This window comes from Abramis brama, assembly GCF_963993115.1.
Source record: "Abramis brama genome assembly, chromosome: 16".
Lineage (NCBI taxonomy): Eukaryota > Metazoa > Chordata > Actinopteri > Cypriniformes > Leuciscidae > Abramis > Abramis brama.
This window is the reverse complement of record NC_139978.1, coordinates 8712744-8728685: the sequence shown is the minus strand read 5'-3', so window position 1 is coordinate 8728685 and position 15942 is coordinate 8712744. Positions and strand designations below refer to the sequence as shown.

The following is a 15942-nucleotide window of genomic DNA, read 5'->3' as shown; positions in this document are numbered from 1 at the left end:
TTTCGTTTCTTGCCGCTTGCATTAGCCATTTTCTTACTGCTTTCTTTTGCCAAATTGGACTCATTACCATATTTAAAATGATTTAAGGGAGGAGACTGGGTGGGGCGTTGTGCATGTGCACTCAATTTTACGTTAATTGGGATGTACAAAGAGAATATGCGTGGGATCCTTCGTACGCAGAGATTCATACATCTGGGGTTTTTTGTGCGTACGCACATTTACAGCTTTGTCCATACGCAATGTTTTAGTATGAATTCAACCCAAGTCTTTGTACATGAGGCCCCTGCTGTGGTGAGCCTCTACTAAGCTTACTCTGCTCGAGCTACTTTCTACAAGGACGAGTTCCTACTGATCAAGAGAATTTTCTGCTCCATGTTTTCTCTCCTGACAAGTATCCTCTGTGTAGCTGTCTTCCTGGAGAGCATCTTTTGAGTTCCAGTTCTGTGTTATCTACTACAGACCACCTTTGTTGTTGAACATTAAAGACTTTGAATTGAGTTACCTTTGCATTTGAATCCTAATGGCTAATGGGAACTGCTATTTCAACGAGACATTATTAGTGGTTCCACTGCCCCATAAAACTTTTTTTCTTCTTCTCTGAGAGTCATTCTATAATTAAGGGTACATTTCACATCAGCAAAAAAAGTGTAAAAACAACTTTCAGTTTTTACATTTGATCACTGTAATGTAGGCTATCTGCTAGTTGCAAAGCTTAATAATTTAACACCGTTTTTTCCCTGATATTTTCCCTGTTGAGTTTAACTATGTTCAGACAAACTGTATGTTACTATATTAACTGAATATTTGAGTTGTTAACTGAATATTCAATGTTTTTGGGGGTTTTTGTTTTTAAAAGTAATTTTCTTTCTTTTTTTAAAAAATAAATTAATACTTTTATCCAGCAAGGATGTGTTAAATTGTAAAAAAAAAAAAAGTGATAGTAAAGACTAAACGAATTTCTATTTTAATTAAATGCTGTTCTTTTTAACTTTTTATTCATCAATGAATCCTGAAAAAAGTATCACATGTTCCACCAACAACCAACAACCAACAACCACAACACATTAAGCAGCACAACTGTTTCCAACATTGATAATAAATCATCATATTAGAATAATTTCTGAAGGATCATGTGACACTGAAGACTGGAGTAATGTTAAATTCAGCTTTGCATCACAGAAATAAATTATATTTTAAAGTAGGCCTACTGTATATTAAAATAGAAAAACAATATTTTAAATTGTAATAATTATTTTTTGTATTCTGTATTAATCAAATAAATGCAGTCTTGAAGCGCATAAGAGACTTCTTTAAAAACATAAAAAATAGTAATGTGTCCAAATTTTTGACCGGTACTGTACTATTATATTTTTACTATTGCTGAATAATCATCAAAAATGTTAATATAACAAAGTCCTTTCACGTCACCATTTCGCGTGTTGTTGTCAGCCTACACTTCACACAATAGGCCTGAAGGTGGCGCCTGGGATTCATTGAACCAACTATGATAGTTTTCAAATGGTAAACGGTGCATCAAAATACATACTAAACACAAGTGACTTGAATTAGTTTTGAAAAAGGGCAGGGGCTTGAGCACCCAAAGCCATCAACCCAATCCGCTCCACCCAACCCATTTTGCACGTGCCTGCAAGACCCACTCACTTCAAAAAACAGACACTGTAAAAACCGTAATTTAAGGGACATAAAGACAATTTCAAGCAAACTGCAAAAAAAAAAAAAAAAGGTGCATTAAAAATATCGGTGTGCGATTATTCTATTCTCTTATTGGATAAAATATATTTCTGAAGACAATTGTTAGAAAAAAATTATAATTATCATCAATAGACATGAATTGTACCCTGAAAGACCCCTGAACTGATTAGTTAAACATCGTAATGAAGCCGCTAACTATGGAAGCAGATTAGTCTCAAATATAATTCACGCAAAAAACATGATTAACACATGCGTAGACAATTTCACATGCATGAAACCTAATTCACGTAGGCCTACACAAAAAAAAAAATCCACGTGCGTGAAAAAAAATATATATTCACAAAAAGCAATTCACATGCGCAAAATAAAATTATATAATCATAAAATACATTTCACAAATGCAAACCACAATTCGTAGATATACAACTGTGTACAAAAACCTTTGAATGTTTAAATGTACGAGTGTATCCTTGCATTTGAATGTGCAAATCGTCATTCACATACGAATTGCCTTGAATGTGTGTGTGTGTTTTTGAGACTTTCCTGGCAGCATAACACTGGTAACACAGACTCAGAGCAGTCGTACTCTTTAGCCAATCAGATTTAAGCTTATCAATCAGTATCACGTGAGGGCGGGCCTACCTACATGTTACGTCATCAGCTTTCGACCAGTTCATGGCTGAGCAGAGGTAAGTGCAGTTAATCGTTCATTTCTGTGTTAACTGAAGTTAAAGAAGTTTGAGATCAGTTGAAGCAATAGTTTATGAACTATTAACTGATGTAAGAAAGTGCTGTTGTAATCAGATGTCCCATATCGTGTCAAAAATGAAGAAGAATGATGCTTGTTTTGTTGTATTTTAGCTGAAGGTACAGACGGCTCTCACAGCTACAATCACGCTAATGATTGCAAAACAATCATCTGTGGTAAATACCCATCGAGATTGTTCTTTAAATAGTGAATAGACCTATTTTAATGAGCAGCCAGTGTTTTTTGCCATTTGTGTATGATGTTAAATTATTATTAACACTTGTTTCCCTGCATTTTTCAGGATTACTCACCTTTGGTGTGACATCTGGATAGCAGTCACGAACATCTTAATTCATGTTGTTTCTTTATTCTCTTTTATACTTTTTTTTTTTTTGTATTTATGTCTTAATTGGTAACACTTTATTAAAACGTTTCATTAGTTAACATGAACTAATAATGAACTGCACGTGAACAGCCTTTATTATTTTTTGTTAATGTTAACATTTACTAATACTTCATTAAAATCTTGTTAACATTAGTTAATGCACTGTAAACTAACAATGAACAGCTGTATTTTTAACTAACGTTAACTAAGATTAACAAACACAGCAACAAATGTATTGCTCATGGTTATTTAATACATGAACTAATGTTAACTTAGTTATTGTACCTTATTGTACCTTATTGTAGAGTGTTACCAATATATTCAACATGCATTTCCTTATGCTGTATTGTAATGTCAAGGTTTTTAAATAAGGTTTTTTATTGTCATCTTAAGGTCTCACAGGACAATATTGTGAAGCATTAATTTTACTTTGCCTAGTAAAATAGGCAAATCTGATTTTATGCTGATAAGACAAAGGTACTTATCATAGAGAGGCAATTAAGATTATGCGACTAAGATTACTCAGTAAACTCTATTCAAATACCATCACTTAATTTCCCACATCCTCTGTCTGCACCTCTTGTACTATAGGGTTTTAGTACTTTAAATATCAGGACAAAATCTTATGTCCTCCTAACAGAGAGGTCTACTGATGACCGGACTGAACACAATTCATTTTTTTACTTTTCACTTGATGTATTGCACTTATATTTATATACTTTAAAAGCAAAGTACACTCTGACTGGATCTCACAACTCCTGAAGAGACGTATATTTCTCTGTACTGAATATTGTGCTTCACAGTTTAGACTGTCAGTTCATGATCTTCATATGTAACAGGAACATTAATCATGATCAAGTCATTTTATATTTTTTATTCCCAAAGGATTCGGAAACTTTCAAATTAATAAAATGTGTACATCAAATTGAACTATGTCTGAATCTTTTAATTCTTACAAGAACATTTAATAATGCATGCATAGCAAGGCTTTATTCCTAAAGCGTGTACATATAGTCCGCAGGAGACAAATTAATACAGTAACAATGCATCACTTTCAACCACTTGTTGAAACAACTGTCAAAATGGATGGCTTGCAACATGACTGTTTTCAAAGAATTACAGTAGAAATGGTAAGATCACAGTACTGGTTGTCTGCAACTTCATACATCATCTGTCTTGGAAATCTGAAACAATAAAACTACATAATATATGCAGATCAAAACATGTCTCCTATATATGCACGTCATTACATACATGATCATCAGTTGAATGTGTGGTGGACAGGACATGAAAATCCATCAATACTAAAAATAAATGTTTATATTCACATGTGGACTAAACAGCAGTTAATAAACTATTGCTTCAACTGATCTCTAACTTCTAAACACAGAAATGAACGATTAACTGCACTTACCTCTGCTCAGCCATGAACTGGTCGAAAGCTGATGACGTAACATGCAGGTAGGCCCGCCCTCACGTGATACTGATTGGTCGATTGATAAGCTTAAATCTGATTGGCTAAAGAGTAAGACTACTCTGTGTTACGAGTGTTATGCTGCCAGGAAAGTCTCAAAAACACACACACACATATCTAAGGCGATTCGTACGTGAATGACGATTTGCACATTCAAATGCAAGGATACACTCGTACATTTTAAACATTCAAAGGTTTTTGTGCACAGTTGTATATCTACGAATTGTGTTTTGCATTTGTGAAATGTATTTTATGAGTATATAATTTTATTTTGCGCATGTGAATTGCTTTTTGTGAATATATTTTTTTTTTTCACGCACGTGGATTTTTTTTGTGTGTACGTGAATTAGGTTTCATGCATGTGAAATTGTCTACGCATTTGTGAATCATGTTTTTTGCATGATTTATATTTGAGACTAATCTGCCTCCATAGGGCTAACTCATAAACGGAACGGGTCCCTTTAAATCCGCCGTGGAGTGGAGTAGGTGGGCGTTCCCCTGCGCAACACAGCGCTGCTGGAACCAAGCGGAATCTCTTTAGTCTTCACTTCTCACAGATACTTTCAGCTTGTGCTCGACGCTTTGGTGAAATGCTGCAGCTGAATGACAGTGTAGACCCCGAGAGCCCGGGTGCGGCTGTCTTACACCCGGGGGACTGTGATGATGGGCTGGAGGTGGTGGCCCGAGCTGGAGCTTCAGTGGCCTGCTGTACCCCGCTTCAGACCCTCACGCCTTTCCATGTCCACAACCCAACCATGCGAGCTAAAGTCAAAGACTACTTCGTCTTTAGGGTGAGTAAGTAGCAGCTAATCCAGTATTTGCTATAAAACGTTCAAGGTTGTAATCTGTGGAAATGATTTGTTTGGTAGTGTGTTGACAGGGTTGTATGTCAAAACCTAGGAAGCTGCCTACCTAGACAGCCTGGATGTGCGTCATGGGCGTTATCGGGAGGGCAGTGACAAAATTCATAGTTTAAACGTTCAATTGTTTTTAATTTGACACGTTATGTAAGAACGCAAGAACGGGTCCTATATGGCCAAAAAATTTCCATTCTTTCCCCGAAAATGTGATCTACGTAGGGTGCACAACATTGTGACACCGCCATTGATTTGTGACATTTAACAGCAGTCTCTTAGCTGGAATGAAGTGCAGTGAGAAAGCTCTACATACAGTGACTTTATAACATTAATATGAATCTAACTATAATTATGAAGCCCACCTAACATAACAAAACTCACTTATTTTAACCAAAAAAAAAAAAAGAAAAAAAAAAGGCAAAGACAGTATCTTAGGCTATTGCTATACTATTTAATTTTTGGTGGACAAACAATGATGAGTCAAAAGAAATGATATTGCTGGGAATTTAACTGTACTTATGTTAAAAAAATTAATGGTTACACCATATTTTACAGTATGTGTACTGGTAATAAGGTAATGGGTCAAGGTTAGGTTTAGGGATGGGATCAGGGTTAGTAACTAGTTATAACCGAGTAATTGTAATTGCTATAATAAGTACATAGTATGTGGAGAACAGGACTTTAAAATAAAGTGCTACCAAATTACTTGTTACTTTGCTACAGTGTACTTATTGTGTTCATGTTGTATTGCAAAACACTTCTGTTGCTATTGATGTGGGATACGGTTTAGGTTAGGGTAAGGTTTGGTGGTATGTTTGAAGGTTAATTCGTCACTAGAAATGATCACACTAGAACCACTCTAGCGAATTGTATTGTGGGAAAAAGTTTTCCATTTTACAGTGTTGCCGTGTTATGTTTTGCACATTTTTGGCATATGTTTTTTGTGATGTTCCTAAATTTTGCTTTGTATAAAAATGTCTAAATTAATAAATCTAAAAGTAAAGTACAGCATGTTAGTTTTGTGTGTACGTGTGGTTTCTGCTGGTTCAGAATTTGATCATACATTTAGAATAAACTTAAATTAAATTAAATTTATGCATCATTATTATTTCATTAAAAAGAATTGTACACAGATTTTACACACAAATACTTGCATATGCGTGTTTAGTGACTTTATAGCCTACATTAGAAACAGTTGGAGCAGTGTGGTATCATGCTTGTTTTTGATCTTGAGCTATATGTATGATCTTCATCTAATTATGTGGCCTATAACAGTGGTTCTCAACCAGGGGGTTGGAGCCCACTAGGGGGCCTCAGCAAACTTCTAAGGGGACCTCAAGATGACTTAAAGAATGACAAAACAATAGGGCTGGGTTAAAAATATCGATGTCTCGATATAAGATTGAGATCGATATAAGCATATATGTTTGAATAAAATCAGTCATGTTTTTGTGACGGCCACCATTTAAATGTTTAAGGATAATAAAATAAAAACATAATTATGTCATTAAAGTTATAATTATAATGTTATTGTTTCATGTTTCAGAAATGTGACGTAATTTCTAGTAGGGGAGCATCGATGCTCCCTGGTACTTGTGGTGCATTGTGTTTTTTTTTAGTTTTTTTTTTTAAGGGAGCCGAACGTTCCAGTGCACTGGATGGATTTTGCGATTGAGACTTATAATGGCCGATTCCCTGATCAGTGCCCAGACTACTGAACTAGGGAGCTGATTGAGACACACATTAGGAAACTAGGTCAACTTACAATGACAGGGAACAGGAACAGAACAGAACCAAACCAAAACACAATGAAACTCAACATATATGTGACAACCTGATACATAATAATTGATATCTAATAAAATTTAATCAGATCTCAAGCTTGTGAATTGAAATGGAATCAAATCATGAAATTTGTGTCTATAACAAACAAGCATTAAAAACGAGCATCAAAATAAGTTAAAACAACTGAAAATCAAGAAATTTCGTATTTTTATTCACCCTACAACTATTTTTTTTTTTCTTTGGAGAATCTGTGTGTTTAGTTTAGTTTTCATGGACTTTGTTTGCGTCAGTTACCAGTTTCCTGTGTCACCTTTGTTCCTAGTTTCCCGCCAGTCATCAGTTACCATGGACACTCATTCATTCGTCACATCTTTTTGTTATGTTGTTATCATTATCATTGTGTATTTAAGTTCCTCTGTTTCTCAAATTCAGTGTCCAGTAATGTTTGTGCCATGCACATTGTTACATTGTTTTTTGCTCGTTGGATTATCTTTATTTATTAAACTCAGTTATTTTGAATTTTCGTTTCCCTTCATTATCCTTGGACACTAAACGTTACAGAATACTGGACCTAAAAAGAATTGAAGATGGATCTTGCCTCCATTAATATCGCTCCAATAGGGAGCTCTAACAGACCCAACAGGGCCACTATTTTTATGTTTCAGGGAGGTAGAGACCTGGAGGAATATGTAGAAGAATTCACCAGCGTCAGCCACCTCACCATTGCAATGTCATCGCACTCATGGAAGGGTTTTGGGTCGGACTCGATGACGAGATCCGGCTGGTGATGCCTTGGGGAAGCTCCTGCCGCCCAGCCCCACTCACCATCCGTCAACACCTCAGAGCCAGACCCAGACCCAGTGACCTGCGGACAAAGAGACCCAGCCATTACCTGCCACGGATATAAAGCCTGAGCCTAAGCCCGCAACGGAGTCAGTGCCAGCTGCAAAGTGCGTCCTGGAAGAGATGCCTGAGGTCCCGTCTGATTAGATGTGTGAGCTGGCCATTACATCCGTGCCTGTGGGATTTTTAGTGGAGCTGGAAGTGCTTCCCACCCTGCGCATCCACGGACATTCTCTGTCACTGGTCTCCTCCTGCACTAATATCTCTTCATCACCTGTCCTGGTCCTGTCCAGCACAGAGTTGTCCTTGTCAACACTGCAAGTTCTGCCCAGCACAGTGTTGTCTTCGTTGCCACCATCCCTGTCTATCTCCAAGTCTGTCTCTACACCTAACCTTCCTCTCCTGTTCACTTCACCAAAGCCAGCCATTTCCTCGACCCAGCCTCCGCTGGATTCCTTCAGCCCTTCGTCTCCGCCATGCAACCCAGATCCGCCTTGGGGCTTTCAGTCACCACCTCCTCCGGGACATGGGGATTCCCTGGCTCCGCTTCGTCCCTCCAAGGCCTCAGCTCCACCTCCGCACTGGCTCCTGGGACTTGGGACCATCGTCCCTTCAGCTCTACTGGACTCCCTCATCCCACCGGCTTTGCCCTGGTCACTTGTCGCTCCGGGCTTTCAGCTGCGCTCCATCCTTCCACCCCTACGGCTCCGTTGGGCTCCTCCATCCCTCATGCAACCCACTGGCTCTACCTCGGCCGCTTGTTGCCGGGACTCCGTGTTTATCTCCTGGTCCAATGATGTCGCATGGGCCTCTCGTTCTCCCTGCTTCACCTTTGTTGGTCGGGCTCAAATTACCGCCTTGGCACCTCCTGCCTTCTCCTCCTCACTGTTGTTGTGGATCTCCTCCACCCAGTCTCCTGGGTCGCTCTGAAATCTCGTCGGCCGTCAGTACCATCCTGGATCCTACCACCATCCACTTCTCCATGGCTTCTCCCACCGTCATCTCCTCCATGGGCCCTCCCACCATCATCTCCTCCATGGCTTCTCCCACCATCAACTCCTCCATGGTGCCTCCCGTAATCTTCTCCATGGCTTCTCCTGCCTTCTGCTCTGCCCGGGTCCCATGCCCATCTCCAGAACCTCTTCCCTTTTATCCCCCAATCTACCCATCATGGCGCAAGGCCTCGCCTTCCCGGGAGGGGGCGTTCTGTGACAATCTGTGTTTAGTTTGGTTTTCATGGACTTGTAGTTTGCATTCACAGTTTCCTGTGTCTCCATTGTTCCTAGTTTCCCGCCAGTCCTCAGTTACCATGGACACTCATTCAGTCATCACACCTGTTTGATATGGTGTCATTATTATAATTGTGTATTTAAGTTCCTCTGTTTCTCACATTCAGTGTCCGGAATTGTTTGTGCAATGCACACTGTTGCGTTGCTCATTGGATTATCCGTTTTGGCTTTATTTATTAAACTCTGTTATTTTGAACTACCTTCGTTTCACTTCATCATCCTTGGACAGGACACTAAACGTTACACTAGGATTCCACTGTCTTGGAAAACATGAATTTATGAGGTAGCCCAATTAGAAAGGTGAGATTTCGAAACCTGGAATAGTTATAAAATTAATTTTCCTAGAAATGCAAAGCTCTAAAATATTTTAACAGGTAGAAATTGAGGTTAAAAAATGCTTATCCTTTAACCTTGCTCCGTAAACACAAACAACTAGACAAGTCATGGGGCTTTGAATATTGTTGTGGACAATGGGGAACCTTGAAGTCAAAAAGGTTGAGAACCCCTTTTAACTACATGGTAGACAGTGTATGAGTTGTATCTTTCTTATAAGGATGTTGATGTATATTTTTTGACATCCATGCTAATTTGATGTAGTTTCAAGCATCTAAAATAGTTGCTCTGTTTGTTCTCGTCCCAGCCAGGAACCATAGAGCAGGCAGTCAATGATATCCGCACGGTTGCCTTGCCTTCAGAAGACGGAGAGGTTCTTAGTGTGTGGCTGCTCGCAGAGTGAGTCTATTGCTTCCCTTTCTTAGGACATCTACAGATCGAAACATAATATCAACACCGCAAAAGCGGCACTAACCCTGCTCAGGAGCCATATTTCATAACCCTGGGTAAAAAGCGGTGCAAACCCTGCTTCTAAATTACAAGTCTGAAACGTTACTTTACCCAGGGTTATAAGCAGGGTTTAGAGCGGTGATAACCCGGGGATAAATGCAGTGTGAAATGTAAATGTAATTAACGCAGTATTATGTAAGTACGATGGAATATGAATATAGTAATCTGCCAGTACTATAACATACATCAAAATACTGTGATCTAATAACATCGTTCCATGGTACCAATACAACATGGTATGCAGCAGAATTTGAGCTTGACAGTTGTATTGGGCTTTCAGAATGAGAATTACCTCTTGATGAAAACTGACAGATAACCGTTCAACCAGATCCATGTCCTTTTTATATTTCACCACAGAATTGATCACTGGAACAATGAAAAAGAAAGATTGGTTCTTATAACAGAGAGGTAAGTATGTCATCATTGAAAATGATGTTTAATACATTCGTAGCAGGAAACCAGTCCTGAATGAGATGCTTCTGTTATGTTGTAGGTCTTTGTTGGTGTGCAAATATGACTTCATAAACCTCCAGTGTCACCAGGTCATCAGAATTTCCTTGAACGCTGTGGACACAATCTCTATTGGCGAGTTTGAGTTTCCTCCAAAATCCCTCAACAAGTAAGACCCTTTCGTTCTCAAGCATTTTTGGCCCAGTATAGCTGCTCAACATCTAGACAAATATCTGAGGAATTTTGTTAATCACCCAAACATTGTTACAAACTACACTGCCCGGACAAAAAAAAAGGGATTTAAACAGGCAAATGCTTAAGGGTCTATGATTGGAACATTATTGCAGTGATTATTATGTTTCTAGCATGTTATATGTTTGGCACTGAGTCGAGAGCTTTAATGTCAATACAAGATCTTGACCAAAAATGTATGCACCTCTTGATGGAAATAACATCACAACATTTATTTCCATCAAGAGCTGCATACATTTTTGGCGGAATATGGCCATGTTGTGTCTTCCTACGTGGTTGTTTAAAAAATGAAAAGCTACACACTCTCAATTAGGGTTGGAAGAACTGTTGCCCAAACATGCTAGAAACACAATAACCACTGCAATAATGATCCAATCATTTACTTTTTGACAAATAAGCATTTGCCTATTTAAATCCAAATAGCGAGATTTAGGTAGTATTATACTGCAGGATAGTAGTATGATCAGATGTGTGTGTGTGTGTGTGTGTGTTTGTGTGTAGGAGAGAGGGAACGGGAATCCGTGTCCAGTGGGATAAGCGACCAAGACCTTCGTTCATAAATCGCTGGAACCCCTGGTCCACTGACATACCCTTCGCCACCTTCACTAAACACCCCATGGCACACGCAGATGAAAAGGTGGCTTCCCTTTGCCAGGTAAATGTGCTTTAGTTTTTTAAGTTTATTGTTTTTTATATTGTTTTTTCCCCCCTATACATATCAATACTGAAATGTTTGAAACGGTTTCAATACTCCTGTTCCGCATTATTGATACACTGATATCAGCTGCGTTCTCACTTTCTCCTCTCTCCAATATTTTCTCCTCTCAGTGTATTTTAATTAAATTAGAGGTCAACCGATAGTGAATTTTACCAATAACTAGGTTGGCCACGCTGGCCGATTAATAGCCCGATAGTTTGTAGAAGGGATACTGAATGAAAACAAACATAACATAAAATAGTGTTGCACTTTATTACAAAAACAATGTTGTCATCTGAATGCAAAGGAAAAATGTTTGTTTTTAGTACATCACTGTCATGTAAATGTACCATTAATCTCAGATGCTAAAATCGTTCAGTGTGCTCTTCATACTATATGCATAAGAAGTCAGATAAAGATGTATTTTCTCCATTTCAGCTTGAGAATTTCAAGACCCAGCTCATCCAGGCGGTGAAAAAAGCCCATAAAGAATTCCCCATCCCGGGACGAGCCAATGGCGTGCTGATACTGGAGCGGCCACTCCTTATCGAGACTTACCTGGGCATCATGTCCTTTATCAACAATGAAGCCAAACTGGGCTACGCCATGACAAGGGGAAAAATCGGCTTTTAACCACTGAATTCTCTCTCCATCTCTGTCATCCTCCAGTCAAGTGCTGTTTTTGAGTGATACTGCTTCACTTGAGTATGTGAGTTGAGTACATACTTGTTTTATTGTTTGGATGTACAGTATATAGCGTGTGAAATGTGCCAGGCAGTAAGGCATGGTCAATGCGACAGGATGTGCCTAGATGAACCTGATGCCAATCTACGTGCCCTCTTCTCTATTCACGTTTAGTAACAGCCTTTCTAATGTGGTTGAATGGTTTGGAGAGGCAGTTTGTGTGTTTTATGGCATGCTTTGATGACCATTTAATATTTTTAACAAATATTGTGGCAGCCGATTAGTTTGTAGGTTGATTGAATGACTTCAGGAAGTCTTTTTCAATTTAGATCCGCTGAGGGTTCACCTTACCCCCCGCTCTGCTGACTTACTTAGGTTTAGATAAGACACTTTCTTGCATTGGAAAACACCTAGACTGTGTGCACTGGAATGAAACGCAATACTCATAGAAGTATGCTCAAAAAAACACACAAGATGCGATGCAATGAACAAAGACATCCATGCATGTGTATGACTATATACTGCAGTTTAAAAAAAAAAAAAAAAAAAAAACTTCCAAAAGCGTTTTACCAAGCGAACAGTCAAACAGTTAAAGCACAGCTTGCTAATTAAAGCATTGTCGTCAAAAATATAAACAATAAATTATAAAACCTTTCTGACCTCAGGGTTAGGGCTAAGACTTGTTGCGTTCAAGATGTTGCATTCTGAACATTTACTTTTAAATATAGGATTTCCAGTTGCGATGAATGATTATTCCTGCAGGATTTGCGCTCAGCGCATCACTGATCTATATAAGTGGCCCTCTCATAAAGCTCAAACAGCTTGCCAATACCAAACTGACTTCAACGGTCAAAGACATACAAAATTATGTCAAAATGCCGGTCTTGCTGGGTATTCAGGTAAACAGTCACAGTATATTGGACCAGTGCATTAGCTCTTAAAGTGACAGCGGCCTAATAAACCTGCTGCTTTCTGTCATGTTAATAAAAAGGAAAAAACAAAAAGAAAATCACTCGCTGATCTTGACTGAATAACTTTTATAACTTTAATTGTAAGAATTAATTTGTCTTTAATTTTTACTATGAAAACTATCCAGTGTTGTTTTATATTTGATTAATTTCATTTCTGAAATATTTCTTACCTGAATACTGTTAGACCCACCTGAAAACTTAAAGCCATGTTTATTTCATTTCTCTCTTTATTTGTGCTATCGCTTGCAGTTTTCTTTTTTTCTTATTTTATTACTGACGGTTTACTTTTCTCTTTTCCCCATAAATCTAGTTCAACGATTCAAATAAAGCCTCCCTGTGCTGTGTATAATCTATTACAACGAAATTAACCAAATTATCCAAAAAAAAAGAGATCTGTATGGGGGTATATATGGCAGTTTTCCACGTGTTATCAAATATTGATTTTTTTTTTAAGGTATTGTATCGAAGTTTGAAATTCCAGTATCGTGACAACACTGCTATATAATAGGAAGTATTCGATGTCGGACGCTGTGTAAATGATCGGAGAATCCGGCATACGTCACTAGATCGTTTTCACTTGAAGGTCCAGTTGTATTTTTATTAAACATTGCAAGGTCAAAAACAATTGTAAACATTGCAATATGCATGGATGGATTGTTTACAGTAAGGTTTATAACATTAGAGAATAGGGTGAATTTTCATTTCAAATTTAAATACTATTGGAGTTTGGAGATTCGTCAATTTTAAAATGGTTTACTTCATTCATGAAACACAACCAGAATGAATTTTGTGATTTTTGTTTGCACTTTAATGTAACTTAACACATTTAATTCAAAGTTCGCAACTGATCATAAATAGTTTTTACGAATTATTTTGATGGAAATTCATTGTGTTTATTTCATGAATGGGGTCCAGTGTGACTAAACAGGTTTCAAAGCTTGTCATAGAAAAACTGCATGCCTTCTGAACAGCACTACTGTCAAATTAAAACCAAGGCTTGCATTATGTGAAATGTATTTATTTTATTCTGTACTGCAGTGCTATGATAAGGTGTGAAACTCTTTGAATAAAGGCGATTTGGGGATCACCCATTTATATATATATATATATATATATATAATTTTTCTAGACCCATATAACTTTTCACAAAAAAAAATCACATTCAGTTGCATCTGCTATGCCGTCTTTGCAAAATGTATTTTCACAAAGAAATGCCTGGGTCATATTTCACCTGCAAATCAAGTTAAAAAAAAAAACTAATGTTTTGCATACAGACAGTTAAGCTCAATTCTCATTAATGTAATGTGTAACAAATTCTTGAAAATAATTCTATGTGGACACAATAATTAAAAATCAGATAGAACATGGTTTTTGCAAACAAAATTATCTCTTCAGAAGAGTCTGATTTAATTCTGCTTGGAAAACCATGTTTTATCTGATTTTTAATGATTGTGTCCACCACACAGAATTATTTTCAATAATAATAAAAAACATGTTAAGATTGACAGAAGACGTGTATTATTCTCAAATGTGTCCACAGGAAGCACCTGCCTGACATTTATTTTCACACTCCCGTGGCTACATATTTCAAAGTGAATTTCCGGTCTTATTGTGGCTACTGTAAACTTCATGAATGTACTACTGTTACACGTTACACTCGTTTTTGTGTGCTTTATTGATTATTCATGCCTTATTTCTTCAAACTTAATGTAGACAAGTTGGTTGTACCCTTCTTAGGTTACAGAAAATATGGATGAGACGACATTTAAAGCTAAAATGAAGTTATGCTTTTAATTTTTAACTAAGGCAAATAGAAACCTCAGGTGATGTTGGTCAACAGATTGGCTTTAAAAAACATTCTGACCATGAAGAGCGATTACGGGTTCAGAGTATTTTTCATGCTTATGCACTTTTGTTGGCCAATGTCTGTTTGCTTTTTTGCTATGCATAAAGAAATCGTGGTATCCTTGTTGAAATGAAATATCTTGTTTGTTTGTTTTTAAACAGGCACCATATACAGTATATATTTTGTTTTAATGTAATGCAAAGTTGTGCATGAAGATTATGCCTGCAACTTAATAGGTGTAAAATTTGTAGATCATAGCCACAATTCACCAAAATGTAAGCACTTTTCCCTCTGTTTAAAAGCATGTCATTTTTTTTTCAAGTGATTTTTATTTGATTATCCATTCAACCATGTTATTAATTTATAATACTGTTTGTATCACCCAAATAAAATCTCGCTCTGATCTCTTCCCCCAAGTTTCTGTTCAAAAATTGTTTTAATTTAATCATTCTGGATTTACCTAATTTTTATTTATTTTTTGTAATAATTTATGTAATATAAACATGCTTTAAGTAAAATCAGGGTTCTTTTAACGCATTTCATTTGTAGGGAGTCTTTCATTTTTTTTTTTTTTTTTTTTATAATTTTGTTGAATCTCACCCTGGCAAGAGCAAAAAAAGATTTTGATGACAATTAAGCACAATTCCACACAAATTGTCATTAATGGGATGTAAAAATAATTGTATACAGTGTCCTTGTTTCACATTATATGTAGATCCTGTAGTACTAACTATAAATGATGCATAATTACACGCAACTAACCCTAACTCAAACACCAATCCTTAACCCTATAATAAGTACATGTATATTAATCAGTACTTAAATGTATAATTACATTATAACACGGACACTTTAAAATAGTGTCACTTTTAAAATAGGTTTAAACGACACTTTAAAATAAAGTGTAACCCAATTTTTTTTTTTTTTAAAGTATTTATGCATACAGTACTAGTGGTATTTACTCTATTGCTGATTTTGATTAAATTCTTATTTTAATTTATAGATATAATACAGTAATCCTTTAGTAGTCTATTACAGTAATAAGAAACATCACTAAGCAAAACCTTGAGGTAAAACATCCAGACAATATTCAGAGTAATAAGCA

General features: G+C 37.0%; 1 protein-coding gene across 1 annotated transcript; it reads left to right on the top strand.

Annotated features, from left to right (window-relative positions):
* Nucleotides 1-4798: 4798 nt before the first annotated feature.
* On the top strand, nt 4799-12581 carry tprg1l (tumor protein p63 regulated 1-like). Its single transcript, XM_084087634.1, has 6 exons — nt 4799-5111; nt 9735-9826; nt 10295-10345; nt 10431-10556; nt 11141-11294; nt 11775-12581. Exons 1-6 carry the CDS (start codon nt 4911-4913, stop codon nt 11967-11969), a joined length of 819 nt encoding a protein of 272 aa, XP_083943760.1. The 5' UTR covers nt 4799-4910; the 3' UTR covers nt 11970-12581.
* Nucleotides 12582-15942: the final 3361 nt, after the last annotated feature.